This window comes from Pempheris klunzingeri, chromosome 12 (genome assembly GCF_042242105.1).
Source record: "Pempheris klunzingeri isolate RE-2024b chromosome 12, fPemKlu1.hap1, whole genome shotgun sequence".
NCBI classification, from domain to species: Eukaryota; Metazoa; Chordata; class Actinopteri; order Acropomatiformes; family Pempheridae; genus Pempheris; species Pempheris klunzingeri.
In genome coordinates, this window is record NC_092023.1 from 1,868,442 (window position 1) to 1,896,424 (window position 27,983).

The 27,983-nt window shown below is 45.7% G+C and overlaps 3 protein-coding genes across 4 annotated transcripts; all 3 read left to right on the forward strand.

The window, feature by feature from the left end:
• The first annotated feature begins 2,165 nt into the window (after positions 1 to 2,165).
• On the forward strand, positions 2,166 to 13,397 carry ppp1r21 (protein phosphatase 1, regulatory subunit 21). 2 transcript variants are annotated; one of them, XM_070841086.1, is made up of 22 exons: positions 2,166 to 2,560; positions 3,336 to 3,404; positions 3,831 to 3,977; positions 4,191 to 4,292; positions 4,407 to 4,571; positions 4,700 to 4,758; positions 5,112 to 5,206; positions 5,443 to 5,495; positions 5,900 to 6,049; positions 6,140 to 6,241; positions 6,328 to 6,416; positions 6,500 to 6,636; positions 6,931 to 7,023; positions 7,483 to 7,610; positions 8,202 to 8,351; positions 8,522 to 8,614; positions 9,336 to 9,590; positions 10,001 to 10,036; positions 10,173 to 10,289; positions 10,992 to 11,090; positions 11,178 to 11,306; positions 11,904 to 13,397. In XM_070841086.1, exons 1-22 carry the CDS (start codon positions 2,501 to 2,503, stop codon positions 11,931 to 11,933), a joined length of 2,358 nt encoding a protein of 785 aa, XP_070697187.1. In that variant the 5' UTR covers positions 2,166 to 2,500; the 3' UTR covers positions 11,934 to 13,397. The 2 variants fall into 2 exon arrangements, with proteins under 2 accessions (XP_070697187.1, XP_070697188.1); XM_070841087.1 differs by having other exon boundaries at positions 3,831 to 3,947.
• A 920-nt stretch (positions 13,398 to 14,317) lies between these two features.
• ston1 (stonin 1) lies at positions 14,318 to 21,114 on the forward strand. The gene is made up of 4 exons (XM_070840444.1): positions 14,318 to 14,417; positions 18,350 to 20,281; positions 20,374 to 20,576; positions 20,667 to 21,114. Exons 2-4 carry the CDS (start codon positions 18,427 to 18,429, stop codon positions 20,730 to 20,732), a joined length of 2,124 nt encoding a protein of 707 aa, XP_070696545.1. The 5' UTR covers positions 14,318 to 14,417; positions 18,350 to 18,426; the 3' UTR covers positions 20,733 to 21,114.
• Positions 21,115 to 24,099: 2,985 nt separating this feature from the next.
• On the forward strand, positions 24,100 to 27,384 carry gtf2a1l (general transcription factor IIA, 1-like). The gene is made up of 9 exons (XM_070840447.1): positions 24,100 to 24,123; positions 24,596 to 24,697; positions 24,830 to 24,953; positions 25,107 to 25,159; positions 25,621 to 25,714; positions 25,819 to 26,369; positions 26,751 to 26,981; positions 27,105 to 27,194; positions 27,277 to 27,384. The coding sequence occupies exons 1-9, from the start codon at positions 24,100 to 24,102 to the stop codon at positions 27,382 to 27,384; spliced, it is 1,377 nt and encodes a 458-aa protein (XP_070696548.1).
• Positions 27,385 to 27,983: the final 599 nt, after the last annotated feature.

Here is a 27,983-nt window from a genome sequence, read left to right on the forward strand (position 1 = left end):
AGATTCAAGCTAATAATAGTTCATTCTTTAGAGTAGCTGCCTCTCCATGTGGCTGCTTTCTCAGTTTTCACATAGCTGTGCTACAGCTGGCAAATGTTTCCCACCAAGTCCAGCAGTTCAGAGCTGTTTTGACTGCACAAGCTGTGCTCGGCGCTACGTGTGGCGGCTCCACCACTTTCCCCCCGTCTTACTGCACGTCTTCTGAAAAGCAGCAACATGGCAGGCGGCCAGAAATGCACCTCACATTAATGTAAATTCCTGGGCTGTGCCAGCGATGGCTGCATCATCAGATGTCCTAACGACACTCTCCGCTGTAAGTTAATTAGTCATGGAGGACTGTGGGATGAACACAGTGTGACCCTGAACAAGGGCTCGTCTGACTCGCCTCAGGCCCATCGGCACAGCTCTATTGTTCAATAGAGTCCTGTGTGTCGACGGGAAGAGGGGGGCTTCTCCCTACTGACTGCCTCAATTCAGCTGGAAATCAGAGCAGCATCACCTCCCCCCCTCCCACACGGCCCTAGCAACCACGCCACGCCGCCAGTTGCCAGGCAACCAGACAATGCTGGAGCCACTGGCTGTGGTGTGCGTGCTGGAGAGTTTGTGTTTTGCCTGCATGCATTTAAGAACAGGAATAGTGAGACTGCATCAGAGCAAATGTCTCTCTGTGGTGCACAACACTGAAACAAACCCATTTTTGGGAATGTTTTGCATGTTATAAATTCAACAGCTGACGGAATAAGAACTCCACAGTTACTCCTTTAAAGAAACTGCATTACTATGTGGTGAAAATATGAGGAGATTATTATGGATTAGGTGAAATTAATCGTGTAGGATTTGAGCAGTGATGGCTGCATTAGCAACGTGTCGTTTCACTTCTAGTCTAAACGAGGTCATGTGCGTTTTAAAGGGACGATCCGCCACAGCGCCACAGCCGCCTCTGATTTCTGACCTTGTTTTTGTTAATGCAACTCTAGAGCAGTCAAACTATCTATCTATCTATCTATCTATCTATCTATCTATCTATCTATCTATCTATCTATCTATCTATCTATCTATCTATCTATCTATCTATCTATCTATCTATCTATCTATCTATCTATCTATCTATCTATCTATCTATCTATCTGCTAAGTCATTACATACATACATAAATGCACCATAGTAAAGAGTAAAATGTGAGTTTAAGTAAAATAAACGGCATTAAATGGAACCAGATCACATTTATTTTGGCTGACTTATCTCTCAGCGTTATAATGTGCCCGTAAGGAGAACTAATCAATACTCTAAGTCCTTTATCCCCTCTGCCATTACACAGTTATACATGTTTCATGACATGTTGTTTTTTAATTATTTATCACTTTTTTATTGTTATCGTCATAATTAGGGGTATTTTTAGGGTTCTTATTGTAACTTGTCCCTCCTGCTGTCCCTTCTCCTTAATATACTGTCCTGGACTTTATTAGTAATTACTGGATGTCTGTTGTATGTTCGGATGTGTGTACTGGGACAGCTTCTCTCTGGGATGAATACAGTTGAACCTGAATCAAACTCAGCTTTTATTCTAAGTATGTGAACACATACAAGGCTCCAGTGTACTTACACACAAACAGACAAAAAGGGAGACAAGAACAACAAAGCTGAACAAACACACATTTAACTTAAGCAAAAAAAAAAACCATTTAAGGCTTTCGTACAATAGAAATCTATAAATACATATATATAAGTATACTTTTATCTGAATGTGCATCATAGCCTGTATATTATAGACCATCTATTGTACTTATACATACACTCATTTATTATTATTATTATTCTTATTAATTTTATTTATCTATTATAATAGAATAATATTATAATAACTGCTTCCTGTATGATGTGTATTTTGTGGAGACCTCCTCCCGCCAGGTGGCGCCCTGCTCACCGCAGCCCGCCTGCTGACCCCTGAGCTTCTGTCGGCTCTCCCTCCCGATGGGGACTAGAAAATGAAAGTCTTCCTTTTTATGATGCTGTCACGGCTTTTCTCTTAGCTCGGCAGAAGCTACAGAAACTCTTTAAATAATATTTCCTCTTGCAGCGAGTCACGCGGCTGTTGTCAGACGAAATGATCAGCGTCTGGATGTGTTTTGCCACATAGCTAGCTAGCTGTTGGCTAATAGCGCTAGCTAGCTAGCTTACTGCTGTCAGTCGGAACAACATCCGGCTTTAGAAATCAGCGTAAATCAGATGACCACCAACCACTTCTTGTTCTTCTTGATACTCATGGCTGCCCCTCTGTCACAATGCACCCGTGGTCAGTTTTACCAAGTAACAGAACAAGCCGCCTTGAAGTAGTCGATGACAACAGTGAGCTAGCTAGCCTGAGTTAGCCCGCTCACCGTCAACATTTCAGAGCAGTTGGAAGTGTCTTGAGCAAGCTAACCAGCTAGCCGGGCTAACGAGGCTAAGACACCGTCTTCTAGCATCAACAGTTAACGGCGGGATAACGTTTCCAGCGACAATGGCTAACGTTACGGACCTGCAGACAAAATACAGCAAGCTGGCGCAGGAGTACTCCAAGGTAAAAGCACCGCACCCCCTTTTAATGTAAAGGTAAAGTTAGCTGTCAGTGCTAAACAAGGGAGCACAGATGTGTGATGAGTGTTCTACATCTGTAAGTCAGGACACATGCTGCTCAGACATGTTCACAGAGGCTTGTTGGACATGACCGTGCAGAAACACTCTCAGCTTAGCTAAACTACACCTGCACTGAAGTTAGGTGTTTTACTGAGGTGTTGATTTAACTCCATCAACTTTGTGGTCATTTTGGAAGATGTTGTTAAACAGAGACGTGTTTTTTATACAATTGAAGGTAAGTAACGTTGATATTATTATTATTATATTATATTATATTATTCTTAGCATCCCAAACTCCAGTCTGAGAAGTGACCACACAGATAGTGGCCTTTGTCTCTGTGTCAGCTGACAGCAGCCTGGAAAGTGTGTCTGTTGCTTCCTGTTCAACTTTGATCTCCCTGTGTGTCAAACACTGTTTCCTGCTCAGGAAGCGCTGACTGTTCAACTGTCACACATGCTGCTGCTGTGTTTGTGGTGTGTAAAAGGTCACCGTGCATTCAGGAGAGAGTGTTGGGTTTTAAATGTTTTGGTGCCTCCTCATATTACGTGGAAGAGGATGAATTTCTGCAACCACACAAGCATGAGACTTCTGTGTGACGGGAGATGTGAATTCAGCTAATTATTATTATTATATTATTTAAAAGCCTCCTCTGCATCTCCGTCCTGACTACACGTAATGTTTTTAATGTTTCAACACTGTCCTCTGTGTGTCTTCACAGCTCCGTGCCCAGAACCAGGTGCTGAAGAAGGCAGTGGTGGATGAGCAGGCCAATTCTCTTTCACTTAAGGTGAAGTATAATGTAAACAAACAGAAACAGATGATTAGGATTAGACCTGAAGCAGTAATGTGTCGGGGAATCCAGACAATATCATAAACGTCTGTCTGTTTTATGAATGAATAAGTTCACCAGACTGATCTCAAAGCCTGGTGGAGAGGTGTCGTACACACTGTATTTTTGTATATGCTAAACTAGTCCAGATGGCCACCTAGTCTGACTAGTACTTGTTGAAGTGTTGCTATTAGTCATGCAGGAGTCGCACATTGACAACTGTGCTATATTTTCCCCAATCAAAGCACGTACTCTAAGTCTTGCCTCAGTGCACAGAGCGACGTCGTCATGACTTAGACGCTGTGATTTTCTCTATGCATGGTTTGTAAGAAGACTTGTGCTGCGCTGCTTTGCCGAATGTGTGTTTGTCTTTATCGTCACCAGGACCAGCTGAAGCAGAGGGACCAGAGTCTGAGGAAGCAGGAGCAGGAGATGGACAGTCTGAGCTTCAGGAACCAACAGCTGGCCAAGAGGGTGGAGCTGCTGCAAGAAGAACTAGCCGTTAGTGAAGCCAAGGGCAAAAAGGGGAAGGTGATCATGAGGGGAAATACAAGGGCGTGTCTCCACAGCTGGGCAGTGGGAACAGCATTTATTGTGTATTTTTTATAATGGTCATAAAGTTATTTCAGCCTCAGGGTGATTTGGGGAAATTTGTAAACTCAGTAATGACTCTAATCACACACTAATGGTTGAGGAGCAAAAAGAGCTGATTAACAACCGGCGTTTCATCTCCGTCTCCTCCAGAGTAAAGGAGACTCTCCCTCACAGCACGGCCTGCAGACTCAGAGTGTTTTCGACGAGGACCTGCAGAAAAAGATCGAAGAAAATGAGCGACTTCATATTCAAGTGAGCAGTTGTGTCATGTGTTTTTTTTATTGGCCTGTCACTGTTCTGTGTGACCGTTTAAGTGCTGGGGACCCTGCATGTGATAGCTCTTGTTTTCTGCTGTGCACTTATTAGTTCTATGAAGCGGACGAGCAGCACAGGAGGCAGGAGGCCGAGCTGAAGACACGACTGGGGGAGCTGGAGAAAAACTCAGAGCAGCACCAGGCCATCGTGGACGGCCTCACCACCAAGTACATGGAAACAATTGAGCAGCTGCAGAGTGACAAGGCACGTTTAGAGGTGAGGAGAAGCAGCAGCAGCAGCAGGAGGAGGAGGAGGAGGAGGAGGAGGAGGAAGCACGTTAACATTATTATAGTTTTTAATATAACGTTTATTTACATCTGTGTATTTTTCTATTCCTCTGATAGGTGAAAGCACAAACTCTGGAGAGGGAAGCAAAAGAGTGCAGAATGCGAACAGAAGAGTGGTACGCTGTCCTTTGAGTTCACAGTTTAAGAATAATGTGATAATACATGCTGTATGTATATACAGTTACAGGGTAATTCAGGTTCATTGGTGCCTTCAAGACACAAAAATATCCCCGTCAGTGTTAAAAAGATTTAGGAAATGTTCAGATACCAGCATCCTTTCTTTTACAGAACTGGATTGTGATTTATTTTCATACACCGTTTGTTTATATATATATTTATATATCTCATTTTTTTGATAGAAACCTTTGAATTACATATTTCTGTGTATTATGTTCAGTATTCTCAAACTGTATTTCAATAATTCACCAAATAAACAGTGTTTTAAATGTGTTTCGCTCCCTCTGTGCAGTCAGCAGCAGCTGAGGCGGTGCCAGTCCGAGCTGAACAAGCAGGTGAAACAAAGCAGCAGTGTTATCCAGGAGAAAGTGCCCTTCAATGACACCAGTGAGTATCTGGCTTTGAGCCACGCAGGCAAAAACGATCTGCCACAGAGCAGACATGTCTTTGAGAACATTTCTGTCTTTGTCACTGATACCATAACTTCTGCCTGCTCAGGAGTAAACAGTGTAATGCTACACCGAACTGTAATTTTGCACGTAAGAAGGCAACAAACCGTTTGTAAGCTATGATTATTAAATGAATGGAGTTCTGAGGTTGTGCTTTTCTCTCCTACTCTGCAGAATTTACTGATTACAACAGCCTAAATGTGCCAGCACACAACCGGAGGCACCAGGTGAGTGAGGAAAAAAGACAAAGGGCTCATAGTGAACATGCAATAAATGTATATATTCACAAATAAAGAAATTCAATTATGGTAGAAGTTAGTGATGCAGCGTCTCATTATTGTACTTGTACTAATCTACCAGTTAATCAAGTTGTTAGTAAAAGTCAGGAAGTGGTAGAAAGCACCTTTTACAGCAAGCTGAAGGTGATTTCTTCAAATGCACTCAAAAACCCAAAGACATTCAGATTATTAAAACTTAAGACGAAGAAACGTAACAAAGACACTCTATTCAGAGGCTTAGAACGTTTTTCTGTTTTTGCTTCATGGCTTATTTTCTTTGGACTGACTCATCAATCAATCAGAAGTGGCAGGACCAAAACCCTGAGAGCCTTGTGTTCTTCCTGTGCTTTCAGCTGAAAGCCCGGGACGTGGCAGGTCAGGCCCTGAGCTTAATTCAGGACCTGGTGGCTGCTTTGTTGAACTTCCACTCCTACACAGAGCAGAGGGTGCACATCTATCCCCTGGACTCCTCCATCGAGCCCATCTCCCCCCTTAACCAGAAGGTGAGGCAGCACCCCCGTTAGCGGTTTCACCTGTGAAATGAATCGTGTTCAGTGTTCAAACTTACATGCAGAGTTCTTCTCTCCACCCAGTTTTCTCAGTATCTACATGAGAATGCGGCCTACGTGCGCCCCCTGGAGGACAGCTTCCTGCAGTTACACCAAAGCATCACCGAGGACACCGTCACCGTGCTGGTGAGTGGTTCTTTTTGGACGGGGGCATTGATCGAGATCCTGTATTATCATCAGCCACTTATCTTTTTTTTATTCTTTAATCGAAGGAGACTGTGGTCAAGCTGAAGAGCTTCGCTGATAATTTCTCCTCATACACCCACTTTCTGCAAAAGATTCTTCCCTACCAGCTGAAAAGGTCAGTGCTGTGTGTGTGTGTGTGAGACGGAGAAATTGAGTGGAGCAGGCTGCATTAAAGGCTGTCCTCTCTTCTCCTTTCAGCTTGGAAGAAGAGTGTGAGGCACCTCTTTGTACTGCTGCCCTCACTGCGAAGAACCAGGAGCTGCAGAGCGACATGAGGAGACTAACTTCTGTGTTGGAGAAACTGCAGAACTACATTAACCTTTTGGCCTTACCCAGTACGTTACCACAAGCAGAAATACGTCCCATATGTCGCACATAAGCTCATAAAGCTGATTTACAGCACTGAAACGCAGTGTTTGGTTTGTGTAATCTGCCTTTGGTTTTAGCTTAACTCCAGAGATGGCAGGTCAGACCCTGAGCTTAATTCAGGAATCAGTATCATCCCAGTTTACATACAGATTCACCAGTGCTTTTCTGAGCAGTGTTTTGGAGATGAGAGTTTTTCTGGGACAGAAATGGAGCTGTGAAGTGATGCAGTATGTTTTACAAATGTGTGTTGCGTGCTTCAGGTGTTCGGCAGAATGCCATGCCACAGAGCAGCACCTCGGCTGTCTTCACCCAGCTGGCCGCCTGCCTCCACAGTCTTCACGATGCCATTAAAGGTGAGCGGCTCCGTTTTTTTCACCCGCAGCCATTCACAAGCAGCGTGACTCAGTCAGACAGTTCCCCCACTTAACCACGGAGCCGCCGCTGCTGCTGCTGTTCATAAGAGTCAGAATCATTTTCTGTTCATCTTTTTGAAGAGTGGATAACCTGAGGTTTCAGTGTAGCTTCTGTGATGATGAATGGAAGTATGATTAAGTGCTTTCTGGCAAAGAGGAGTCACTTTTGTACAGCTGGCAATGTAGAATGTGTTTATGTAACGAGTCCCTTTGTCTGGCTTCACTGACGGTGCTGAAATATACACAAAATCTGCAGTTTTACAACATCAAAATATTGTGAACACAGCATCATTTCGCCTTTTGTTCTCTAAAGATGATAAACATTTTAAATCTAGTTACTGAATAAGAGCTCAAAGCCAACAGGTGGTATAAAGGCATGTTTCCTCTCTGTGTGTCCAGAGATGTCAAAGCACTACAACCAGAAGGCCGGACTGGAGCAGGAGCTCCCCACCATCACCCAGAAGCTCTGCACCACCACAGAGTGCCTGCTGGGATCTCTGGGCTCTCTGACCAGCAGCACCGGCAAGGTACGGCCAACAGGGGGCGGCCAGCTTCACGTTTCCTGCGTTGAATGTGGGAGCAGCGTGTGTAGCTTTAATGCTCCAAAGCTTAATTGTCAGTTGCGGTGACTTTTCACAGTGACTAGATCACATTGCTGATTTTTCCACTAATGTGATATGAGAGAAACAGCAGGACTCAGGTGGGCAGTGGTTAAATGTTCAAAGACACTGTCCAAATCACAGCTTGTGCAGCTGCTCCCCAGTCAGAGTCGAGGAATAAATGATTCCTCTTTGTGAATCAAGTGATCCGTTGGCTGAGATGAGTCCGCTGATGGGAGGCACAGTCCGGTGGGCTGCAGCGCTGAATAGCTCGCTGGCACGCGGCGTGTGGAGCGGGCTGCATTTAGAGAGCGATCATCTCTGCTGGCAGAAAGCTCAGTCGCTCAGACATTTATCATCCTGGACACTTGGGGGTGTAATCATCTCTCTGCTGCTAACACACTGGTTAATTTGAGGCAAAACAGACAGCACGGAGAAACGTAGGTATTAATTAGTGTTCCTTTAGCTACTGGAGGCTGTTTGAATGACATGCGGCTAAATGTCATTATTCCGTTGCAGATCGCCACTTTCTTCAGCAACAACTTGGACTTCTTCACCTCGTCGGGATACAGCCCAAGAGGCAGCACGGTGGGCCTCAACCCTTTGCAAGCAGAGAGCATGCTGGCCAACAAAAAGAGAGCAGCGGCCTACATCCACGCTATCAGGAAGGTCGGTACACGCTCAGACTGAGGCGCTGCACTTAAAGCCCTTGGAACGCTCTGCCTTCTGCCTTCTGCCTTCTTGTATTTGCTTTTATTCTTTCTTTGTGTTTTCCAGCGCTACACAGATAAGAAGTTCATTATGAATATTTAACGTATGTTTCTTTAATATTCATTCAGCCCAGGCCGCAGTCTGTCCCATACAGAGAAGCCCTGTCCAACCGTCGTATACTCACCAGCTCCACTGAGAGCAGAGAGGGTCTCACTCAGCAGGTACGGACGCAGCTCAGACACTCCCTCTGTACACCGGATCTGTTCAAAGGTTGTCCTAATGATTTGTAAAGCTGCAGCCAGTGTTGTGTGGACCGACCATGAATGACCGACCAGTGTGTCAGCCAGGTTTGGTCGCTCTAACCGCAGTGATATAACAACAGAGATGAAGTCAAAAACAGTCCCACATGTTTACTGTGGCTTTGTGTTCTTGGGGTCACTTTGAGATTAAAGAACAAACTAAAAACAAATCCAAGAAAACAGCAACAGCAGCAGCAGCATTAGTCCTGAGAAAATGAAACGCTGCAGTTACATGATATTTCAGCTGCAGACAGTCACTCTTCAGGGACAGGGTGTGAGGAATTTACAAACTCGGCCAGTGAGCCTGTGTGTTTCTCTGTCCTGAGCCAGTTAAGTGTCATTTTTTCTTTTGTCCACATGAACCTGCTCACATTTTCACTTCAGCACCAAAAACAAAGTCATAATAAAGATGAAGCTTATTGGATTTTGGCCATTTGAGCCTCCAGGTTTTGGACCTCAGGATAGCACGAATGTTTCCTTCTTTTAAATCAGTTATTATAAACTGTCTCGTCAGGCTAAATAAAGGTTATTAGTATCATAACAGACTGCTTTGTTAAATACTTTACCCTTCACATTGCTCAGCCCTGTCTTCCCCACACGCTCACGTATCCGTTGCTCTCCTCTCCCCGCTGGCCTCCTGCAGGTGCAGCAGAGCCAGGAGAAGATCGCTCGGCTGGAGCAGGAGAAGGAGCACTGGCTCCTGGAGGCTCAGCTGGGGAAGGTGCGGTTGGAAAAGGAGAGCCAGCGCATTGCAGACCTGGAAGCGCAGCTCGCAGCGGCTCTAGGGGGAAGTCCAAGCTCGCAACCAGCTGCAGCCAGCACACTCGCACAGTGCCACGAGGAGGCAGAGCAAGAGCAGAGAGCTGCAGGGAAAGAAGCTACGCTGTGCACCAGCCTGGTACAGTCTCTCTCTTGGCTGCAGTGCTTGTTGGTTTTCGCTTGCAGAGGAAATTTTCTGCCCATGGCACTGGTGTCTGATGTGCTTCAACAAAGGGAGTATTATCGTCCTTTTCTTGTAGCTCTCACGCTAAGCAAGTTTTTGCTTAATAAAACTTCCAATGTGCTGACGTGGCAGAATAGAAGAATACTGTTGTTTATGCAAGTCGGTGCAGAGTTCACAGTGCAGTCACAACCACAGCTGTCTGTACTCTGGTCTCCGGTGTATCAGCTGTCATCGCTAGGCTTGTTCATCATCACCATCACCATCATCAGTGTCCGAGGCGAATCTGTGCTTGAAGTGGATTTAATAACGTCTGACCCAGGACAAAGTTCCTGACATGCTTCTCTCTGCTGTCTTGCTCTCACCAGGTTGGCATGCTGTGTACAACACCTTCAGTTGAGCATGTGAGTCGTCACACACTCGTTCATACACGTTCATACAACAGTCCCTTTATTTTAGAGGAATATATTCGAAATGACAGCAGCTCCCATGAGGAAGTAAGTGTTCTCTAGCTGGATGTTGTTGTGTCTGTGTTTGCAGGTGGGAGACGAGGAGTCCAGGGAGCAGCTGATAAAGACTCACTACATGGTCAGAGTGGGAGAGCTCACCACCCAGCTCCAGGTTTCAGACAGCAAAGCAGTGCACTTTCACTCTGAGGTGAAGCCCTGACCTGAATGTTTATCTCAGTAACTGCTTCTTGTAGCAAAGAACTGACCTTTTTGTAGCGCGCAGCCTCTCCAACACTCCGTGTCGTCGTAGATTTCCCCGTCGTGGGACTAATAAAGGAATATCTTATCTTATGTCATCTGGGAAGAGAATTGGAAACTCTTACCACCTCTACTAAAAGCCATTTCAGAGCAGAGCCGTCGCTCGGCCTGTTCCCTCATGTGCTCCTTCCTATAATCATCCCGCAACTATTTTTATCTGCTTCTTTAATTTGCTTGAGAAGAGAGAACTCGCACACTGAACCAGATGATAACCTTGTTTCTCTGTTCTTTTCTATTTCTACTTTGAAAATGGTTCTTAAGTCCCATTACTACCAAGTGCTTCCATGTTTCACTGAGAAACTGGCACCTCATATTTTTAGTGTTACGGCGGCTTGATCAGAGTGTCTAAGTGACATCTTGTCGCAACGGGGCTGTCAGTCGTCCTCGTTTTGTATCGTAGCAACAGGGACCTGATCTTGAGTCACTTTTTAAACTGCGCATTAAGTTTTTGTCCCCAAATCTACCCGTTACTCACAGAATCTGGCTTTATTGATGCTTTTTGAAAAAGATCTGTAAAAGTGTGCTACACATGCAATGAACCCACCAGGGAGCAGCAGGCAGCAGTTGTTTACCTCCTCTTTTCCCTTTCTAGTGTCGAGCTCTGGCCAAGAGATTAGCCATCGCAGAAAAATCACGGGAGAGTCTGAGCGAGGACGTCAAACTGGCGAATCAGAACATCACCCGCTTGCAGGTAAATTAGCAGAGAGCTTCCTGTCTGCTCACAGACATCAGCCTTCCTCCTCAGATCAGAAGACGTTCACGTTGTCTGTCATTTCAGGACGAGCTGGCTACGACGAAGAGGAGCTACGAAGACCAGCTCAGCATGATGAGCGACCACCTTTGTAGCATGAATGAGACTTTGAGCAAGCAGAGGGAGGAAATCGACACGCTCAAACTGGGCAGCAAGGTACGACGCTCTGACACATTTCTGCTTTTTAATTCAAGTTCTTGTCAAAAATGCTGCTTCTTAAAACTCTGGTGTTGGTTCTCAGGTTTGTTTTCAGCTGTCACGTCCTGTCAGCGTCTGTATAAATAAGTCTGAAAGCTCCGTCACTAAACAGGAGTGGTACAGATCCAGTAGTGGCTAAGGACCACTTCAGGTCTGGCAGTAAAATGGGACATAAAAGTAAAGTCTGTGTCAGTTACGAGGTGAACTGGGAGGTCACCGTGGTGTGGCGGTTTGCTGCCGGGCCTGATGGGTAAAGCACCTGCCGGAGCCATCTGAGAAAGTCGTTAAGCCGAAGCCCCAGAAATGTAGAGGCCTGTTTTTACATGTGCATGTTCCTGCAAGTATGCACACAGACGGCTGCATGTTGGGGAGCTGCAGGACAGAACACGTTTGTGATCTGAAGGTGTCTGAAGGTCTCTGGAAGGAGGCCGGAGACCCGCCTCAGCTTGTTTTTGGCTTTTAAAATGAGGCGTGAAGCACTTAAACACGACACCTGGACGGGACTTGATTTAGATTTTTGCATAACTGAGCTCGTGTGCTTTCTGCTTCCTTTAGGGAAACGCCAAAAAGAACAAAGGACGCTAGACCTGCCGTCAGAACCCAGGCTCCATTTGGCATCACAAAGAGCACCCGGAGAGAAGATCTGGTCTGTGGAGCCTCCCAGCAGCGTCCTGGTACCAACAATACCACTGTCACCAAACCACAGGGCGGCCACACGAGCCTCAGACTCCCCCGCTGTCAGCCAGCGGCAATAAAAATGAACCGTGGGAGCCTGAAGACGCTTTGTTTTTCCCTTTTCCTCGTCACAGCACCAGTTATAACATAACATGATTTGCTAAAAACTGTACCGGAAGCTGCTGCTCGACCTTTTTGGCTGAAGCAGGATGGGAGACGAGCGGACGGAGGAAGTAGAACAGCTGATGCGGTTGAAGTTGGTGAAGCTCACTGAAGACTTGAAGACCAAACCCTGTTGCTCAGTGTGTGTATTTTTCCTGCTTAACGTCCGTGTGAGAGAAACTGAAAGCGTGCACTCTTACTGCTTATCTGTAGGCCGACAGAGGTGGTGAAAGCTGGTGTGGCTGTTTGTGTGCAGGGTGTTGTCTCTGGCACCAGGCTTTACAACACACAAGCATTGTTTTAAAGGTTTTTTTAGATCAAATTTGAGATTATTTGTGGTTCCAAGAGCCTGTGTGTCTGTATAAGGCATAACCCCCCCCCCCCTCCCATAACACGTGCATACATTACAAGCTTCTGTTAAGAAGGGCTTTAAAACCTGAATGCTCATCCAACAAGGACACTTGAACTCATTCCTCAGTTTGGAAAATATTTTCAGTCCTCTGGGAGCCGAGAGAAGCACCGATTAACTGTGTTCCCCTCAGACGAAGGGCGGACAAGTCGGAGCTCGTAAAGTGGTGTCAGTTTGTCTCTGTGAAGTTACTCTGTAACAATAGTTGTGTTTTTTTTTTGTTGTTTATCACCAAAGTAAGTGTGGATGTGCACCCAGAAGCCTGGCGTGGCACAACGGCCTCTAAATTCACGCTGTGGGGAGAAAAAAAAAAGGGTTAATGTGAATATACACTCATTTCAAATCCTGATATAATTATACTGTAAAAAAAAATATACAAAAAAGCATTTATTCAGAGGTTACAAATCTTTATTTTGCACTAAATCTGGACTGTAGCTAGTTTAATGTGTCACCTACAAGGCTAGATTAGTCATAGAGGGGCTGTAAGTGGTGCTTAGATGCCCTGATTCATGAGCAAAGGCTGAGTGCACTTAAAGTTTACAGTAAAACAAGGCCTCTTCAGCTTGTAGGGGCATGTAGGTAAATGGAGGAAAGTCCCAGCGGTGGTTATGAGCAGTTCTTTCAAACCTCTTGTTTGCCAGTCGACACCTGCCAGCAGACCTTTGGCCTCAAAGGTTTGCCAACGCCCCTTAAACTGACTAAAAAAGAAAAGAAACCAACGATACTTGTATTTTCACAGTGTAACCTGATCAAAAACACATATGAACATGTGAAGCAAAATAAAAGGCTTGTTCAACATTTAATTGTGCTTCATGCATGTAGATTCTTCTGGTGACTGATGATCCCGGTCTGACTTCACTCTTCATGCTGCACATCTGGGTGTCGGAGGAGGTTTTAAATTGCCTGTAATTCAGAGAGGCAGCCTGTAACACGCCCTAACCGCCGGGAAATTAACCGGCACTATTTAACCGGACATACGAGAGCTGGAAGATTACTGTTTGATGGCGTCACTTTGTTTTGGAAGGAAAAACATGTTGTGTCATATGAGTTGAATTCATGATGCTTTCATGTGCTCTTGGTGCACGACTTCACTGTTTGCTGCTACAGAAGCACATTAACTGCACATTTAATACTTTAAAGTCCCCAACCAGTGGGCCACCAACACGTCCTGCAGGGAATGCTTTATTTTACACAAGTAAAACAGGACAGAATGAGTGTCAGTGCTGTAAATCAGCATGATGAAGGGACTGCACCATGTCTCATGTCCTACTTCATGCTTTATGTGGAACCTCCTCGTTTTATTCAAATCCTTTTTTTGGTGTGTGCAAAGTTTGTAATATTGCCACACTGCCATTAGGCCAAAGTAATAATTAATAATTAGATAAATGGGCCTATCACACATACTTTGAGCTGCATGTAATGTTTTTAGTAACATAAAACCTGCACTTTTAAAGTTATTAAATTAAACAAAACAGCTTAAAAAGAACCCTCATTAAATCAAAGCACTCATTTCCCTCCATGCAGGTGAAAGCAGCAGGCCCATTATCTTAAATCTGTCCCCTGCAGGTGTGTGTTTAGTGTGTTTAGTGTGTTTGGTGTGTGCGCCCCTCTCCTGGCGGTGACATTTCCGACAGTCTTGAACGCAGCAGCGCTCCGTTCACTCCTGCAGGAGGACAGACAGACAGTCAGTCCGTCAGTCCGTCAGTCCGTCTGCAGCGCTCCCAGGATTTACTCTCTGCCATTTTGAGCAAAACCGGCCGACATCAGCGCGCATCCACGTCCAGCAGCCATGACCCGGATCAGGGATCCACCTCTGACCGTCTGTGAGTATTTCTGCGCTCCGCTCCGGTTCAGGATCCACTTTGGGAAAAAAAAAAAAAAAAAGCCCAAACAAAAAGAGTTGGTAGTGAGTGAGTGCTGGCGGAGGGCTGCGGGCTGCTGGGACTCAATGGCGCATGTTTGTGCTCCAGGAAACGTGTGCAAAGTAGAAAAGTAACGCGGAGTGACAACTTTGCGCACACTTCGCATCAAAACAAAGGAGGAGCCCAGAAGTGGGCCTCTCCGCCCGGGACCGGGACCAGGACCCGGATCTGGAGCGGGACCAGGATGTGGATGACAGCTCGCCGATACTGTCTCTCCTGTCTCTCCACTCCGGAGCTGCTGTGGGCCAGAAACATGAAGCTGTTTACCGGGTGGCTGGTGTGTTTGTGTGGTGTTTACTGACCCCACGCTGCAAGAACGCACCCTGACACCAGCGGGTCAACAGTTTAAACAGCTTATTTGCACATGCAGACGCTTTATGCGCCTGTTTATGATCAGAAGTGCTCATGTAAGTCCTGGGAAACAGTAGGCAGTGCTGCACAGGATCCTGTTGGTGCTAAAACACGGTGCAACAACAGCAGGAGTGGAGCAAACGTGCACAGTAATGTCTGTTCAGAGCTTTATTTAGCTAAAGTCAGCCAACATTCAGCAGCCAGCACACAAAGCAGAAGCCCTGAGTGTGTTTTCCTGCTTCTACATTCAACATTTCCTCATTTAAAGGGAGAAATGTGCTAATGTGTGAGCTGTCCCTCTCTCCCAGGACCCTCTGCAGTGTGCACGCTGGGAAATCCCTGCAGAGAAATAGTGGAAAAGTTTTATTTTTAAAGTGCTGCAGCAGACTCACATTCATTCCTGCTTAGTTCTCCAACAAATCTCTGCAGTCACAACAGAGAGTCCTGGAATTTAAAGTGTACAAGCGTCATAACTCGACTCTCTGCCGTGGAAATGGGTCGTCACGTTTGCAGACAGATCACTGTGGTCACAGAAAACAGGCCTGTGTGTGTGACTTTATTGATTTATTTAGTTCTCTGTCTCCTCTGTGGTGTGAGTGTGCAGGAGTCATCCAACAGGAAGTTGTCTCACTTCATCAGGAAGCGTCTGTCAGCTGTGTGTTATTTTTAAATTCGCAGTGTTTTTCCTGAACTCCCGTTAGTTTCCACTCAGTCGTCATGTGTCAGGCGTCTGCTGGAAATGACTTCCTGTCACCGAGGATGCGTCCTCTCCATCACAGCCATCAGTGTGGTGACAATAAAGTAGAATTCCTCGTGGAAATGGACTCTAATGACTCCAGGCAGTGTAATAAAACCGGTCACGTCAGGTTTGGTGCCATTGAGAAGTTTGTTTTCTCACATCCCTGTTAGTCGGCGTCTGCTCGTGACTGCTCTTCCTCTTTGTGTTTGCTCAGATGTTCCTCACACATGACATTCACACGTCAAATCATCCTCTGCACCTGATCTGTTTGGTGTTTCTGCTGTCAGAGTGCTGACCGGCCTCTTTTTTTTTTTTTTTTTTAGAGCTGACGAGTGCATCTGCTCAGCGACTCAGTTTGACCCGATGATCAGTTATTGTCTGTGAGGATTGTGGGTTTGTAGTCATGTCTGTAGGTGCAGCGATGATGAGTGATGAGTGCTGCAGGAGATCAGCCGTCTGTTTGCAGAGCTGCAGTTTAACTGTATTTGTGAGAGTTTCTTCACATCCCAAGTCTTGATGATTATAACAATGAAAAATAAGGTTAAGATTATAAAAGTATGAGCAGAAAACTCCTGTAAAACTTTATTTTTAACCCCCCAGGCTCTGGGGTAATAACTAACCAGGACAAGCAGACCTTCTGACCTGTAAATCTGGTGGATGTTTGATAAAATGACATTAAGATAATATTTGTTGTGAGTTCACACGGATCGAGCCGGCTGGTATTTCCTGTGTGCAGAGCTGCTTGTCCCAGAGGAATGTGAGGAATGCATCCTTTTGTCCTCTGTAGATTTAGCAGTCTCATTTCTGTGCTGCTCGCTGGAGAGCCCGGGAGGAGACGGCAGACTGGAAATGAGTCTGAAAGGCTGTCAGTAACCCCCCCGTGGAGAACATCATCCTCCTCCCTGTGTGTGTGTGTGTGTGTGTCTTTGAGACCCTGTGAGTCTGAGAGGAGGGCTGAACTCGGGGAAAATGTCCTCATGCCACCGCAAACATGCTCTCATTAGAAGGATGTTCTCCAGCTTGTGAGTGAAGACACGTCAGCCCCCTTCCCTGTTTATTTATAACCAGAGGAACTTGCCACTGGATGCCTCCTTCATGCAAGTCGTGGCTGTGAACTTGAAGGGAGGAGGGAAGCTGTAATTGAGGCGTTCTGCTTTCAATTATTGTTGTTGAGATTTTTATGGGGAGATGAGGCTTCGACGTTTTGAAAGTGGCTTCTCTGTGGCCTCTGAGCTGGATGTTTGCCGAGAGCAGAGCTGCCGGCGCATCAGACGGCCGGCTGAGATCGACTAGCAGGAAAATGAAATGTTAGATTGTATGAAGATCACCACATGTTTACCCACCGGACGATTAGCCTGAGCGCCGTCATTGTGCAGCAGCAGATCTGCAGATCTAATACCAGTGAGGATGAGATCCATCCTCCAGAGCTGCTTTACACATTCAGCCGGCTTTGTTCCTCCGAAGCTCCGGGCTGCGGTGCCACGGTACACCTGGTCCTCGCCGCTGACTTCCTGCTGGTTAATGAGGCAGGATCTTTGCCGCCATGGCTAACTTCTCTCACACCCGGTTCTACAGCAGGCTTGCTATTAAATATTTAGACCACGCTCATTTCAAAGCACAGCGTGTCTGAAATACAACATTTTTATCTCATCAGTTTGCATTACACAACTTTTGAACTGCAGAAACTTTTAAACTTCTGCTCCTTATGAAAACAGGAACATTTCCTTTTCTTTACCAAACGCCTCCATCCTCCTCCTCCTCCTCCTCCTCTCTGCTTTTTAAAATTCTCCAGCAGGAGCTTCTAAAAAAACGGATCATCGTTTTAATCACGACCGTCTGAGAAGCCAAGACGTCACAACTTATGGATACAAACGACTTTTCACCAGCTGTGTAGATTTGGTCGAGATGAACAGTTGCCCATAAGATTAATCTTCGTTTTTCCCAAAGTTTGAATGGAAGAATAGATTTTTGCTGTTCGTATCTTTGTGTATCGAATTACAATAGGAACCGCAGCGCCGTATTATCGGCCTCGCCCATGAATCAGGTCACCAAGAGGAGTGTAAAGAATAAAGGCTGCTTCCTCCTCTGTACTTATTGAACTAAAGCAGCAGAAGGAAACATGAATAAGAGTCTGCAGACATGCTGGCAGCTCTGCAGCTGCACTGAGGCTCTGTGTTACTTCAAGCTGACTGCTAATATCACAACAAATGATGCTAATGATGTTAAATAAAGTTATTACCAGGGGAGTAAAGCCCACAGCGCTGTATCCTCTGTGTTCCCATGAATCAGCTGGACTTATATTGAGCTCTATAAAAATAGTTTGCACTGCTCTGTAGACAGTGGAGTCAATAAATATATGAATGAAAGACGCTTCAAAAGCTTAAAAAAGAGCCGAAGCTCTAATCTGTGGCGTCACTGAGAGAAAACCTCCTGCTGCTTCTCTCAGACTGGATTGCAGAATGCTTACTGCGGCGTTTACATCAAATGAGGCTCCGTTAATTGAGGTGTGAACATGTATAAACACATTCCAGGTTTTCAAGGTCGCTCGCTCATTAACTTTTTATGTACCTTGAGGAAATATATTTTATTCATATCCCCAGGAGCTCTCGCTCTCTTTTTTTGGACTTGTTCAAGCATTCCGACTGTTCCAGAGCATTTGTGTTACCTCTGGAATATCTCAGATTAGTTTTAATACATTACTTTTTACACAGTTCTCTAATCCTCCTCGTTTGTTTTCTTGCAGAGGAGAAGGCCTCTGAAGTGGGGGACAGTTAGCCCGACAAAGGAGGAATTCTTGCGTTCAGTCGCTGCTCTTCAGCCATGTGCTCCACAAATCACTCAAACTGGGTCACGTTTGAAGACGACAGCACACCTCTGTCATCACCCCAGAAGCCCCTACAGTCCCCGGGGCTTATCAAAGCATCGGTACCGCGTCCCAATGGTCTGAAATTAGTGCTTCCTCCGATCAGAGACACTTCCTGGAGCTTCAATAGTTCCCTGGAATCTCCTCAAAGCCACTCGAGTCTCAGTGGAAGTTCCTGTGTACCGTGTAACACACCCTTTTGCACTCCTGTGAGTGGGGTTCCCAGCAGCGCGTCCCCATTTCACCCCAACACGTGGGAAAAGAACGACTTCTTCCGGAGTCTCTCCAACACGTCTACCACCTCTGCTCCCTCTCCTGCACCAGAGACCCTGAATCAGGCCTCAGATGGACCAAGCCCTTTCCCTTCTTTCCGGGGGAACTCAGGACACTATAATCCCTTCTGGGATGGATCTCGACACAGCGCCGATGCGGGCAGCTCCTCCTCAGACTCAGAATCTGACAACAGCCTGCCACGTTTCTTTATTCGGACCAAAGACGGCAGTGAGCCTCCACGCGACCACCTCCAGAGCTCCCTCTCCTATGTTTGCCATAAACTGGAAGGCCTACAAGCAGAAACGGACCTCGAGCCGGAGACACAAAGAGGCGGGGGGAGGCGACTGAGCTGCAAAAACGAGGTCTTAAGCGAGGGCTCGTCTCAGTTTGTTCCCCGCGGTCTGTTCCGGAGCCAGAAGAGAGACGGCTGGTCGGTCATGATCAGGATTCCTGAAAAAAAGAACCGCATGTCCTCTCGACAGTGGGGGCCGATCTACCTGCGCTTGTTGCCGGGAGGTGTGCTGCAGATGTACTATGAGAAGGGGCTGGAGAAGCCCTACAAAGAGTTCCAGCTTCTCCCTCAGTGTAGGCTCTCGGATCTTAAACTGGAAAGTTACAGCGAGCCCCGCAAAGTCCTCACGCTCAAGGTGGAACATTTCTCGTACACGGAAAAGAAGCGCTACCACCCAAAGCTGGAGGTCAGTCACGAGGCGGAGGTAGATCAGCTGCTCAAGTTTGGCTCCACGGTGCATGACGACATGGAGGACCTGATCGTCTCCATGGAGGAGGAGATCTTCCAGCTCTCTGTGCCCCACCAGCAGAGGCGGCACTACGAGGAGCAGGAGCTGTCGCTGCAGATCACCGATCATATCTGGGTACAACTGGATAAGTCTGGAGGGGTCATGGAGCGGGCAGCCTTCACCCAGATTCACTGTCTGGCTTTCCTCAACGGATTTGGGGATTGTTTTCTTGCCCTCAACGATCTCGGGCTGCTGCACTTTGACTCCAGCTACGGGTCCGAGGAGGGCGGTGAACTGTGGATGGAGATCGCCGACTACCACTTTCACAAATGTGTGAATGAGTCTGAGTTTCAGAGGTCCCGGCTGATCAAGTTCTCTCCTCCTGATGCCTGCAGGGTGGAGCTGATGCGGTACAAGACGACGATTTTGGGCTGCACTGAAATTCCCTTCTCAATCAAAGCTGTGGTCACAGTTCAAGGCGCCTACGTGGAGCTCCAGGCCTTTCTGAACATGTCCGCCACCTTCCTGTCCTCCGTGGGGGTGTCTGACGCGTTCCCGCTGTGTGAGAATGTCGTGATCCGGGTGCCGGTGCCGGGCGACTGGGTCAAAGTGACGCAGACGGTGGCCTTGCTGCGACAGAGGTCACTGAAGGCCCGCATGAACAGGAACGCCTGCTTGGGCGCCGTCAGCGCCGCAGACTCGCAGCCCGTCATGCAGGTGACAGTCGGCACCGTCAAGTATGAGAACGTGTATTCGGCCATCGTGTGGAGGATCGACAGACTGCCTGCCAAGAATACGGGTAAGACAGATTAAAGTGTGTCCCTGCACAAACGTTTGCCGCTCGGCGCCGTGACGCTCTCACTACAAGAGTCCTCTGTTCTCCCTTTGCAGCAGTGGATCATCCCCACTCGTTTTCCTGCAAGCTCGAGCTGGGATCCGATCAGGAGATCCCGAACGACTGGTACCCTTTTGTCACGATGGAATGTGAAATTATGGGCGCAGTGGTGTCGCAGACGAGGGTGAAGTCACTGGGCACCACGAACGACATCCAGCCACAGAAGCATGTGACCCGCTGGACACGCTACCACTGTCAGGTGAGATGGTTTTATCAGTCAATGCACCCACCCCCCTGAAAACAGACTTCTTTATCAGAGCATCTGACCTCATTTTGTGGGTGTTTTTAGGTGGAGGTGGAGAAGAAGTGGATTGAAACGGAGTCACAGAAGCAGTCTGGCTGTATGACGCAGTGAGACATTTGCCAAAATCGTCCCAGTGGTGAAAAGGGATGACAAAAACTGATCAAAAACGAGGCTGATGAGGGACTTTCTGCTTGTATCTGGTGTCAAATGCATCTAATTACACATAGCCTGGTAGTATATCTCATGGAGGTTAACCGATTTTGTATCCTTTAACTAAGACTGAATTAGTCTAGAGCTAATGAACAATGTAAAATGGTCCTTTTGCCTAGCACTTTACATTTAATAGATTTATTAACTGTAAGTTTATATGAGTACTGTATATATGCTTGCATTTGCATCGTCTGCACTGCCCTCTGGAATGATTGGCATCCTTAATAAATGTACGCCGAACAGACTGTGGGAGATAAACAGTGTGAGTAATGAGCAATATTGGCTGTGTTTGAGAACAGCTAAATATCAGCAGATGTTCAGGGTCAGGGCTTTTTGTTGCCCAGCTTTTCTTAAAGTTCACATACTTCCAATTTGATAAATTTCAGTATGAATCATTGACATTTGTGCTAAAGTCTATGTGGCAGCGGCTTGTTGCTAGTTCCTGTTTGCTGTGCACATGACGGTGACCGCATGCCTCATCAGGACGTGTCGGAGCGAATGTGCAAGTGGCAGAAAAAACAGCGTGAACATCTTGTGGAAAAGGACGTCTGTCACGTAATTATAGTTGCACAAAATCACCCGTTCAAAGGGGGCAGACATCACGCTGAGCCCCACAGAGCAGCTTTCGTCTGAAGCCACTTATTATTAGCAGCTATTCTGTTAGCAAGTAATCTCTGTGATTAAAAGTTCAAAAACAACAAACATTTAAATCCTTTTTGCACAAATTCCAAGTGCTTTGCTCCAGAAAGCTACAACATAATTTCATATTTGAAGGGCGGCAGTGTATTTTTACCAAATCCAAAGTGAAACAGCAGTTTAGAATTAACCCTGCAGGAGCTGACTGACTCTCAGCATCAACGTGAATCAATGAATCCTATTTTTGCACATAGATTCCAGCTCGTTACTTCTGCTGCTTACCTCGAGCTGACCTTTGCCTTCATACTGAGGTTGTATTCTGGAGGACTGTAATTTTATTTAAGCAAATCAAATCTTTTATTGTGTGATCTTTCTGCCTCTGGGTTGTGAATGTGTTGGATAAAAAGAAAGATTGGTGAATGTTCACAGTGACCAACAAGGCCTTTAATGATATTTGGCTCATGCTGGATATTAAATGCATCAAGAGTAAAGAAATAAAACCTGAACGACTCGTGCTGCTTCTTTGTCTCTGAAGGTGAGAGAGGAACAACATGTTTTATAGTTTATATGTCGCTAAATGAACTCTCCTGTGCTGAAATCATGAATCAGGACATAAATCCTGTTACTGTTTGCATGAAACGCCACAATTTGACTTTGTGATCATTCACTTAACAAAGCAGCGTCTCCGAGTGTCAAAACAGCACAACCTAATTCAATTTTTCCCATCATCACACTCCTGTCGGGATACTGAAGCGTCCAGCGGTGAGTAATGACAGGCTGCCGCTCAATAAATGAAATGTTTAGTGGGAAAAGCTTTCCAGAAGCCCTGCTGGCTGTGTGATGCTTTGACTGCATCTTACCCTGAACTGAAGCTCCCTCTGTGGGGACACACCACCGACGGGCACGGCTCACCTGCACGCTGAAGTGCACCTGAAACAATATCTGAGCACAGATGCTGCAGATGCAGGCCTTTTAAAACTCCCCTGAATAAATAAAGTCTGGTTTCCTCAGTAATTCTGTTTGTCGTATGTGCTTTTATGTTCTTCGGGTGTTTATAGTTTCACTCACATCAGCAGCAGGTCACATAATATATTTAAAAAGATGGAAAATGGCTCTGAATCATGTTGGTGACCACACTTTGCTCCCCCAGGTGGTAGTTCTGTTTGGGCACCATAGGGGGCGCTGCTTTCCACCTGTCTCTGCTACTGAAGTAGACAGAGCAGAGATGAAGAGAATCATCCTGCTCCCTCTCTGCTGAACACCGAGTTCAAAGTGTTTTGTAAAGGTTGAGACGTTTTGAACTCCCGGCATTGTAACCTCTAGAGATCAGAGTCCCCGGCTCTGTGGAAAATGTGCAGAACAACCATCCCTCCATCCTCAGCTCATCCTCAGAGGGCTGCAGCCAAAGTCTCTGTTGAAAATAAAGACTAGAGGTGCAGAAGTTCTGCTGCATCACAGTCGAACCACCACTGTGGTGCTGTGCATCCTGTGCAACACACACATGGATATATTTCATTTCTTTTCACGTTTATATTTATTCTTTTAGTTGTTTCCCTTGTTTCTGCACCTTTTCTGTCTCTTCTGTCCGGTGTGGGATAAATAAAGTCTCTTATCTTATCCTAACTAAGTGTTGGGGGTCCCTGTGGTGGGTGGAGGCAGTGGTGGAAGTAAATTCACTACTTTCCTCACTCTAAGTACAAATTCAAGGTACGTGCACTTTACTTAATATTTCCACTTTATGCAGCTTTACACTCCAGAACATCTCAGAGGCAAATAGTTTTACTCCTCTTCATTTGTCTGACAGCTTTGGTTGAGTTTAAGATCACAGTTTTTCCTCCCCTTCGTGCCCGCTGCACACCGTGCATCTCCAAAGTCATTTCAGATGTGGATTTGAAGGAGGAAGTGTTCCTCTTTGGGTTCACAAAGTTTTTAAACTTCATCAACTGTAAATATACATAAAAACATCTTTGGCTGTAAAATGCACCATAAAGCTGATTTACTGAGCTCATCCACAGTTTTAGAGACACCTGGTTCTCACCGGAGAGCGACGCTACAAACATGTAATGATCCTATGGACCATCATGCATTGCTGTAGATTGACAGGATATAAAGTAATTAAAATTGGCACAGCGGTTAAAGTCTACAGTGACATGCAGGAAATATCAGATATAACAGTAAAACACTAACAGGGACTGTTATTCTGCAGAATGAGTACTTTTACTTTTCATACTTTAAAACCATTTTGCTGATAAAATGTAGATACTTTTACCTGAGTAACATTTTAACTTACTTTTACTTGTAAGTATATTTTCTCAGCACTTTGTAGGTTGATGCAAAATGGATTTTTTTATGGTAAAATGAGAAAACCTAAACTCTCATCTTATTTTAGCGACACAGATTAAAATGGCATTAAATTAAATAATGTGTCTATTCCAAACTTTTATTATTCTAAGTTCTAATCCAGTAGAACCAGCGACCCGTCAGCTCCTCAGACTCACCTGAGGGCCTCAGCTCCAGTCACACCTGTCTGTGGAGCCTGATTACCATCACCTGTGTGTGAGTGTCTCACTTTATCACCATGTATGTTTGTGTTTTTGTTTCCAGGCTGATGGAGCTCCTGTTGCCTTGAATCATGCTGACCAACACAGGCCCAGTGGTGAGCACAGCTGCTTTGGCTGTAAACTATTGTTGTTATTAGGAATATCTCAGTGCAGTTTAATTCATGTTGTCACGCATGTGGCTTTCTTATCTTCCAGTAACATCAATCATGTTGTATTCTTTTGAGTCTGTTCTAAAATATTTGATTTCACCTACATTTTAATTTGTCCTTTTTTAAATTTACAGTGAATAGTGATTAAGAACTTCTTAAGTGTTTTAACCAGAGAAATACTAGTTAAGGTTACTGACATATTATATGTAACCTGAAATGAAGGCTGACTTTGATATTCTCAAAAAATGTCTGGATTTATTTAAAAGTACATGAATCTACAGTTCTCAGCAGCCAGCAACATAGAAGTGGTAGATTTTTGAATGGAATTTGGTCTATATATGTTTGATAGAAAACTGTTTTGGATGACTTCCTTTTCCTTCACAAGCAGTTAAAGAGCCTCTGACTTGAACATTTGCAGGCCAAACTCTACTTGTCCATAATTGATGATGTGATTGAGAGCATGAGGGAGCTGTTCTTGGACGAAGGGCTTGAAGAGCGCGTCCTGGATGATTTAAAACATGTGAGTTATATTCTACATAACGCTGCTTACTTTTTAAAAAACATGCACATCTTGACTGAGGTTATCAGTTTCAGCAGTTAGAGTACATGCACCAAAACAGGAAGACCGACTGCTGTGTCCTCTGCTGTGCAGCTCTGGGAGTCAAAGATGATGCAGTCAAAAGCAATGGAGGACTTCAGGAAGAACAACATCAACTCCTCCAGCTTTGTGCTGCAGTTCCCCGCCAACTACAGCCAGACGGATCACGAACTCACAGGTGACTCAGTAAACTCCTGCTGACAAAACAAACCTCTAATTACATTGTGCATTAATACAACTTGCCAAACTTTTTTTTAAAAGTGCTCTGGGTGTTTATTTGTGGCATACATGAACATTTTTCTATCAACTCTGCTCTGATTCTTGCTCTCAGCCTCGGTTGTGATTCCTGCAAATCAGAATATCCACAGTTTCCCAGGGCTCAAGGCAAGTGTCATGAGGATTTACAGCACATCACGTACGGCTTTTAACATGATGGTTGCTTATGGAAGCAAATACATAGTTGTAATAACTTGAATTTGAGAATCGTGTATCTGAATTCATGTGGTTTGAGCTCCCCCCCCACTGCAATGTGCTGAAGGTCATTTAAAACTTTATTTTTTTTCAGGATTCAGAAAATCAGATTTAGTTAAAAAGCTGCTTGAATTGGATTTGTGAAGTTCAGACACCAAAATTCAAGAGAAAAATAGAAACTTGGAACATCTGGATCCCTCCTCTTCCTCCTGTTTTTCTTATCTGTCTTTTGTAGTCACTTCATTTGTCAGCCATGATGATACCTGTGGGACAGACCTGCTGACCTCAGGGCTCTGAGGGATCTGCACTGCTTCACTGCTCTGTAAATCCATCCTGCTTGTTTTGCTGACTTATGTTTTTCTGTTTCATCGCAGACCAACTCGGAGACTCTGGCTACCTTCTCCCTCCCTGCTGGGTTAGCTTACCCTGTGCAGATACCAGCTGGAGTCACTCTGCAAACAGCTTCTGGTGCACGCTGACTTTACCTGTTATGGGCCTAAATGTGTTGTTAGTTTTTAGCATGTTTTGATGGATTAAAATGACCTTCCATTCTCCCCTTCTGTCCCACTAAGGCCAGCTTTACAAGGTTAATGTCCCAGTCGTGGTTACTCAGGCCGCAGCAGGTCAGCCGCCCGTTTCCCAGAAAGGGAACAAAGGCCCCGAGTGGAGAGAAGCTCCTGCACCACCACCCAACACCTTTCATCCTCTGGAGGTGGAGCCCCCCCCCGCCTCGGCTGCTTCTGTCACACAGCCGCCACATCCAAAGACCAATTTACCACCCGGTCAGGAGGGCGGCCTCCCCCAGCAGCCACAAGCCGCCGCTGCTGCAGAGCCCTCGCAGCTTCGGGGGGCCTGCTCTCCAGAGCCGGAGGTCACCCCGGGAGAGATGGACCCGAGTCCACAACGTGAACCTGTGAACCTCAGCATGAGTGCAGCACCCTGCAGGCAGTCGTTAGACTTCCAGATCAGCACCGAGGACACTTTGACACAGTCGGCACAGTTAAAGAGCAGAGACATTGACGACATCCTGAAAGAAGTGATAGAGGAGGAGAGAGAGAAGGCTGAGAGGGCGAGGAGGCTGGGCCCTGCAGAGGCTGGTGGCCAGTGTGAAGCTGTTCTTGGGGTAATCTGAAAAGAACATTTCCTCTTTGAGCAAACACCAGACACAGAAATGAGGAAAGGCCGGTTGTTGAGGTGCAGTTCCACATTTTGGGAAATGCAAACGTTTGTTTTCTTACTGAGATGATGATCCTTCCAGCTCCTCTGAAGCTCACTAATTAAGATGCAGTAGATCCTCTAAAGTGGTGTTGCAGGATGTAGGTGTGGAGTTTAAAGGTTTATCAGGTAGAGAGTCTAAGGGATGTTGCATTATGGGAAGTGTAGGATGCAGCATTGTTAGAGCTTGATGCACAGTAGGGACTAAAAGTAAAGTTACACTCCAACTTCACTTTTCTGAATCTTATCATACATAACTGTGGTGCTTCCTCCTGATGCTCCTGCTAAGCTGGACCTGGACTACAACTACAACGAGCTGTCAGACATCGTTCAGCTGGATGGCCCCGCAGACAACTCTGACATCGAGGAGGAAGTTCCCCTGGAAGAGAACGACTTTCTGGGTATAATCAATGCAGAGGCCATAAAGGCCCTGCAGGAAGGAGATGGAAGCAGCGACGGCAACAGCATCTCCTCCAGCAGCGACAGCGAGGGAGCGGAGGAACTTGCTGTGGAGGATGAGGTGAGACAGAGTGTGATGCTTTATTATTCCTCCCAGAAATGATATTTATCAGTCATGTTTTTCAGGCTGTGCACATTTTCTCTCCACACACACACACACACACTCTGTCTGTCTGTCCTCCAGGACCCTTTGAATTCAGGCGATGATGTGATCGAGCAGGACATCCCAGATCTCTTCGACACTGACAATGTGATTGTTTGCCAGTATGACAAAGTAAGAGCACGTTGGGTCTTCAGTTTGCCTCTCGGTGCTGAACGCTGACTGTTGGGATCCTAACGTTTTGTCTCCATCACAGATCCACCGCAGTAAGAACCGCTGGAAGTTTCACTTGAAGGATGGAGTGATGTGTTATGGAGGCAGGGACTACGTGTTCTCTAAAGCTGTCGGGGAAGCCGAGTGGTAATGAGCCGTAGCTGTTGGCACACATCAGATAAAAGAGGACGTATTTAAAACAATCAGTACATTTAGACCTTTACTAATCCGCCTCATGGAGCAGGATGTTTAAACGGCACCGTGCGAAATCTCTGATTCTTTAGTTTTTTTTTCAGTTTGTTGTTATGAGAGCAACACTGAGAACCAATTACTTGGAGCTTTGCTTGTGAATCCAATCTGAGGCAAACAGCACCAATTTATGTTGTGTAATATTTAACTGAAACTTTTTACTTTTATTAGTAAAGCAAATCATCATTTGACTTGTTTTATTCTGTCTTGAAGGGGCCTAATATGCTGTTTGATTTCCAGACGTTGTAATGTCTCGACTTTAATCAAGCTTCAACTGTTCTGTGGTGCTGCCTTCAATAAACCCTTTTCTGTGAGTACAGCTGTTTTTTGTTTTTAATGAACTAAGAGACTTTTTTTTTTTTCTTTCTCTTCACTATTTAAACCAAACAGGGCCCAGTGGTCTAGTATGGACACATTCACTGGGGCATGACAACGTTCATTTATAGATCCCAGTAATCTTTTAAACTTTTGTTTGGACACTAAAGAAGCTAGAAAAAGTTG

What these genes read in the sequence shown, in the direction of transcription:
- ston1 (XM_070840444.1), top strand. Translation starts at nt 18,427, where the DNA reads ATGTGCTCCACAAATCACTCAAACTGGGTCACGTTTGAAGACGACAGC. An exon ending in ACTGCCTGCCAAGAATACGG is followed by an intron (nt 20,282 to 20,373) that starts GTAAGACAGATT and finishes CTCCCTTTGCAG; the next exon opens with CAGTGGATCATCCCCACTCG. An exon ending in GGACACGCTACCACTGTCAG is followed by an intron (nt 20,577 to 20,666) that starts GTGAGATGGTTT and finishes GGGTGTTTTTAG; the next exon opens with GTGGAGGTGGAGAAGAAGTG.
- ppp1r21 (XM_070841086.1), top strand. Translation starts at nt 2,501, where the DNA reads ATGGCTAACGTTACGGACCTGCAGACAAAATACAGCAAGCTGGCGCAG. An exon ending in CCAATTCTCTTTCACTTAAG is followed by an intron (nt 3,405 to 3,830) that starts GTGAAGTATAAT and finishes TATCGTCACCAG; the next exon opens with GACCAGCTGAAGCAGAGGGA. An exon ending in TCTTCACGATGCCATTAAAG is followed by an intron (nt 7,024 to 7,482) that starts GTGAGCGGCTCC and finishes CTGTGTGTCCAG; the next exon opens with AGATGTCAAAGCACTACAAC.
- gtf2a1l (XM_070840447.1), top strand. Translation starts at nt 24,100, where the DNA reads ATGCTGACCAACACAGGCCCAGTG. An exon ending in ACAGTTTCCCAGGGCTCAAG is followed by an intron (nt 25,160 to 25,620) that starts GCAAGTGTCATG and finishes GTTTCATCGCAG; the next exon opens with ACCAACTCGGAGACTCTGGC. An exon ending in CACTCTGCAAACAGCTTCTG is followed by an intron (nt 25,715 to 25,818) that starts GTGCACGCTGAC and finishes TGTCCCACTAAG; the next exon opens with GCCAGCTTTACAAGGTTAAT.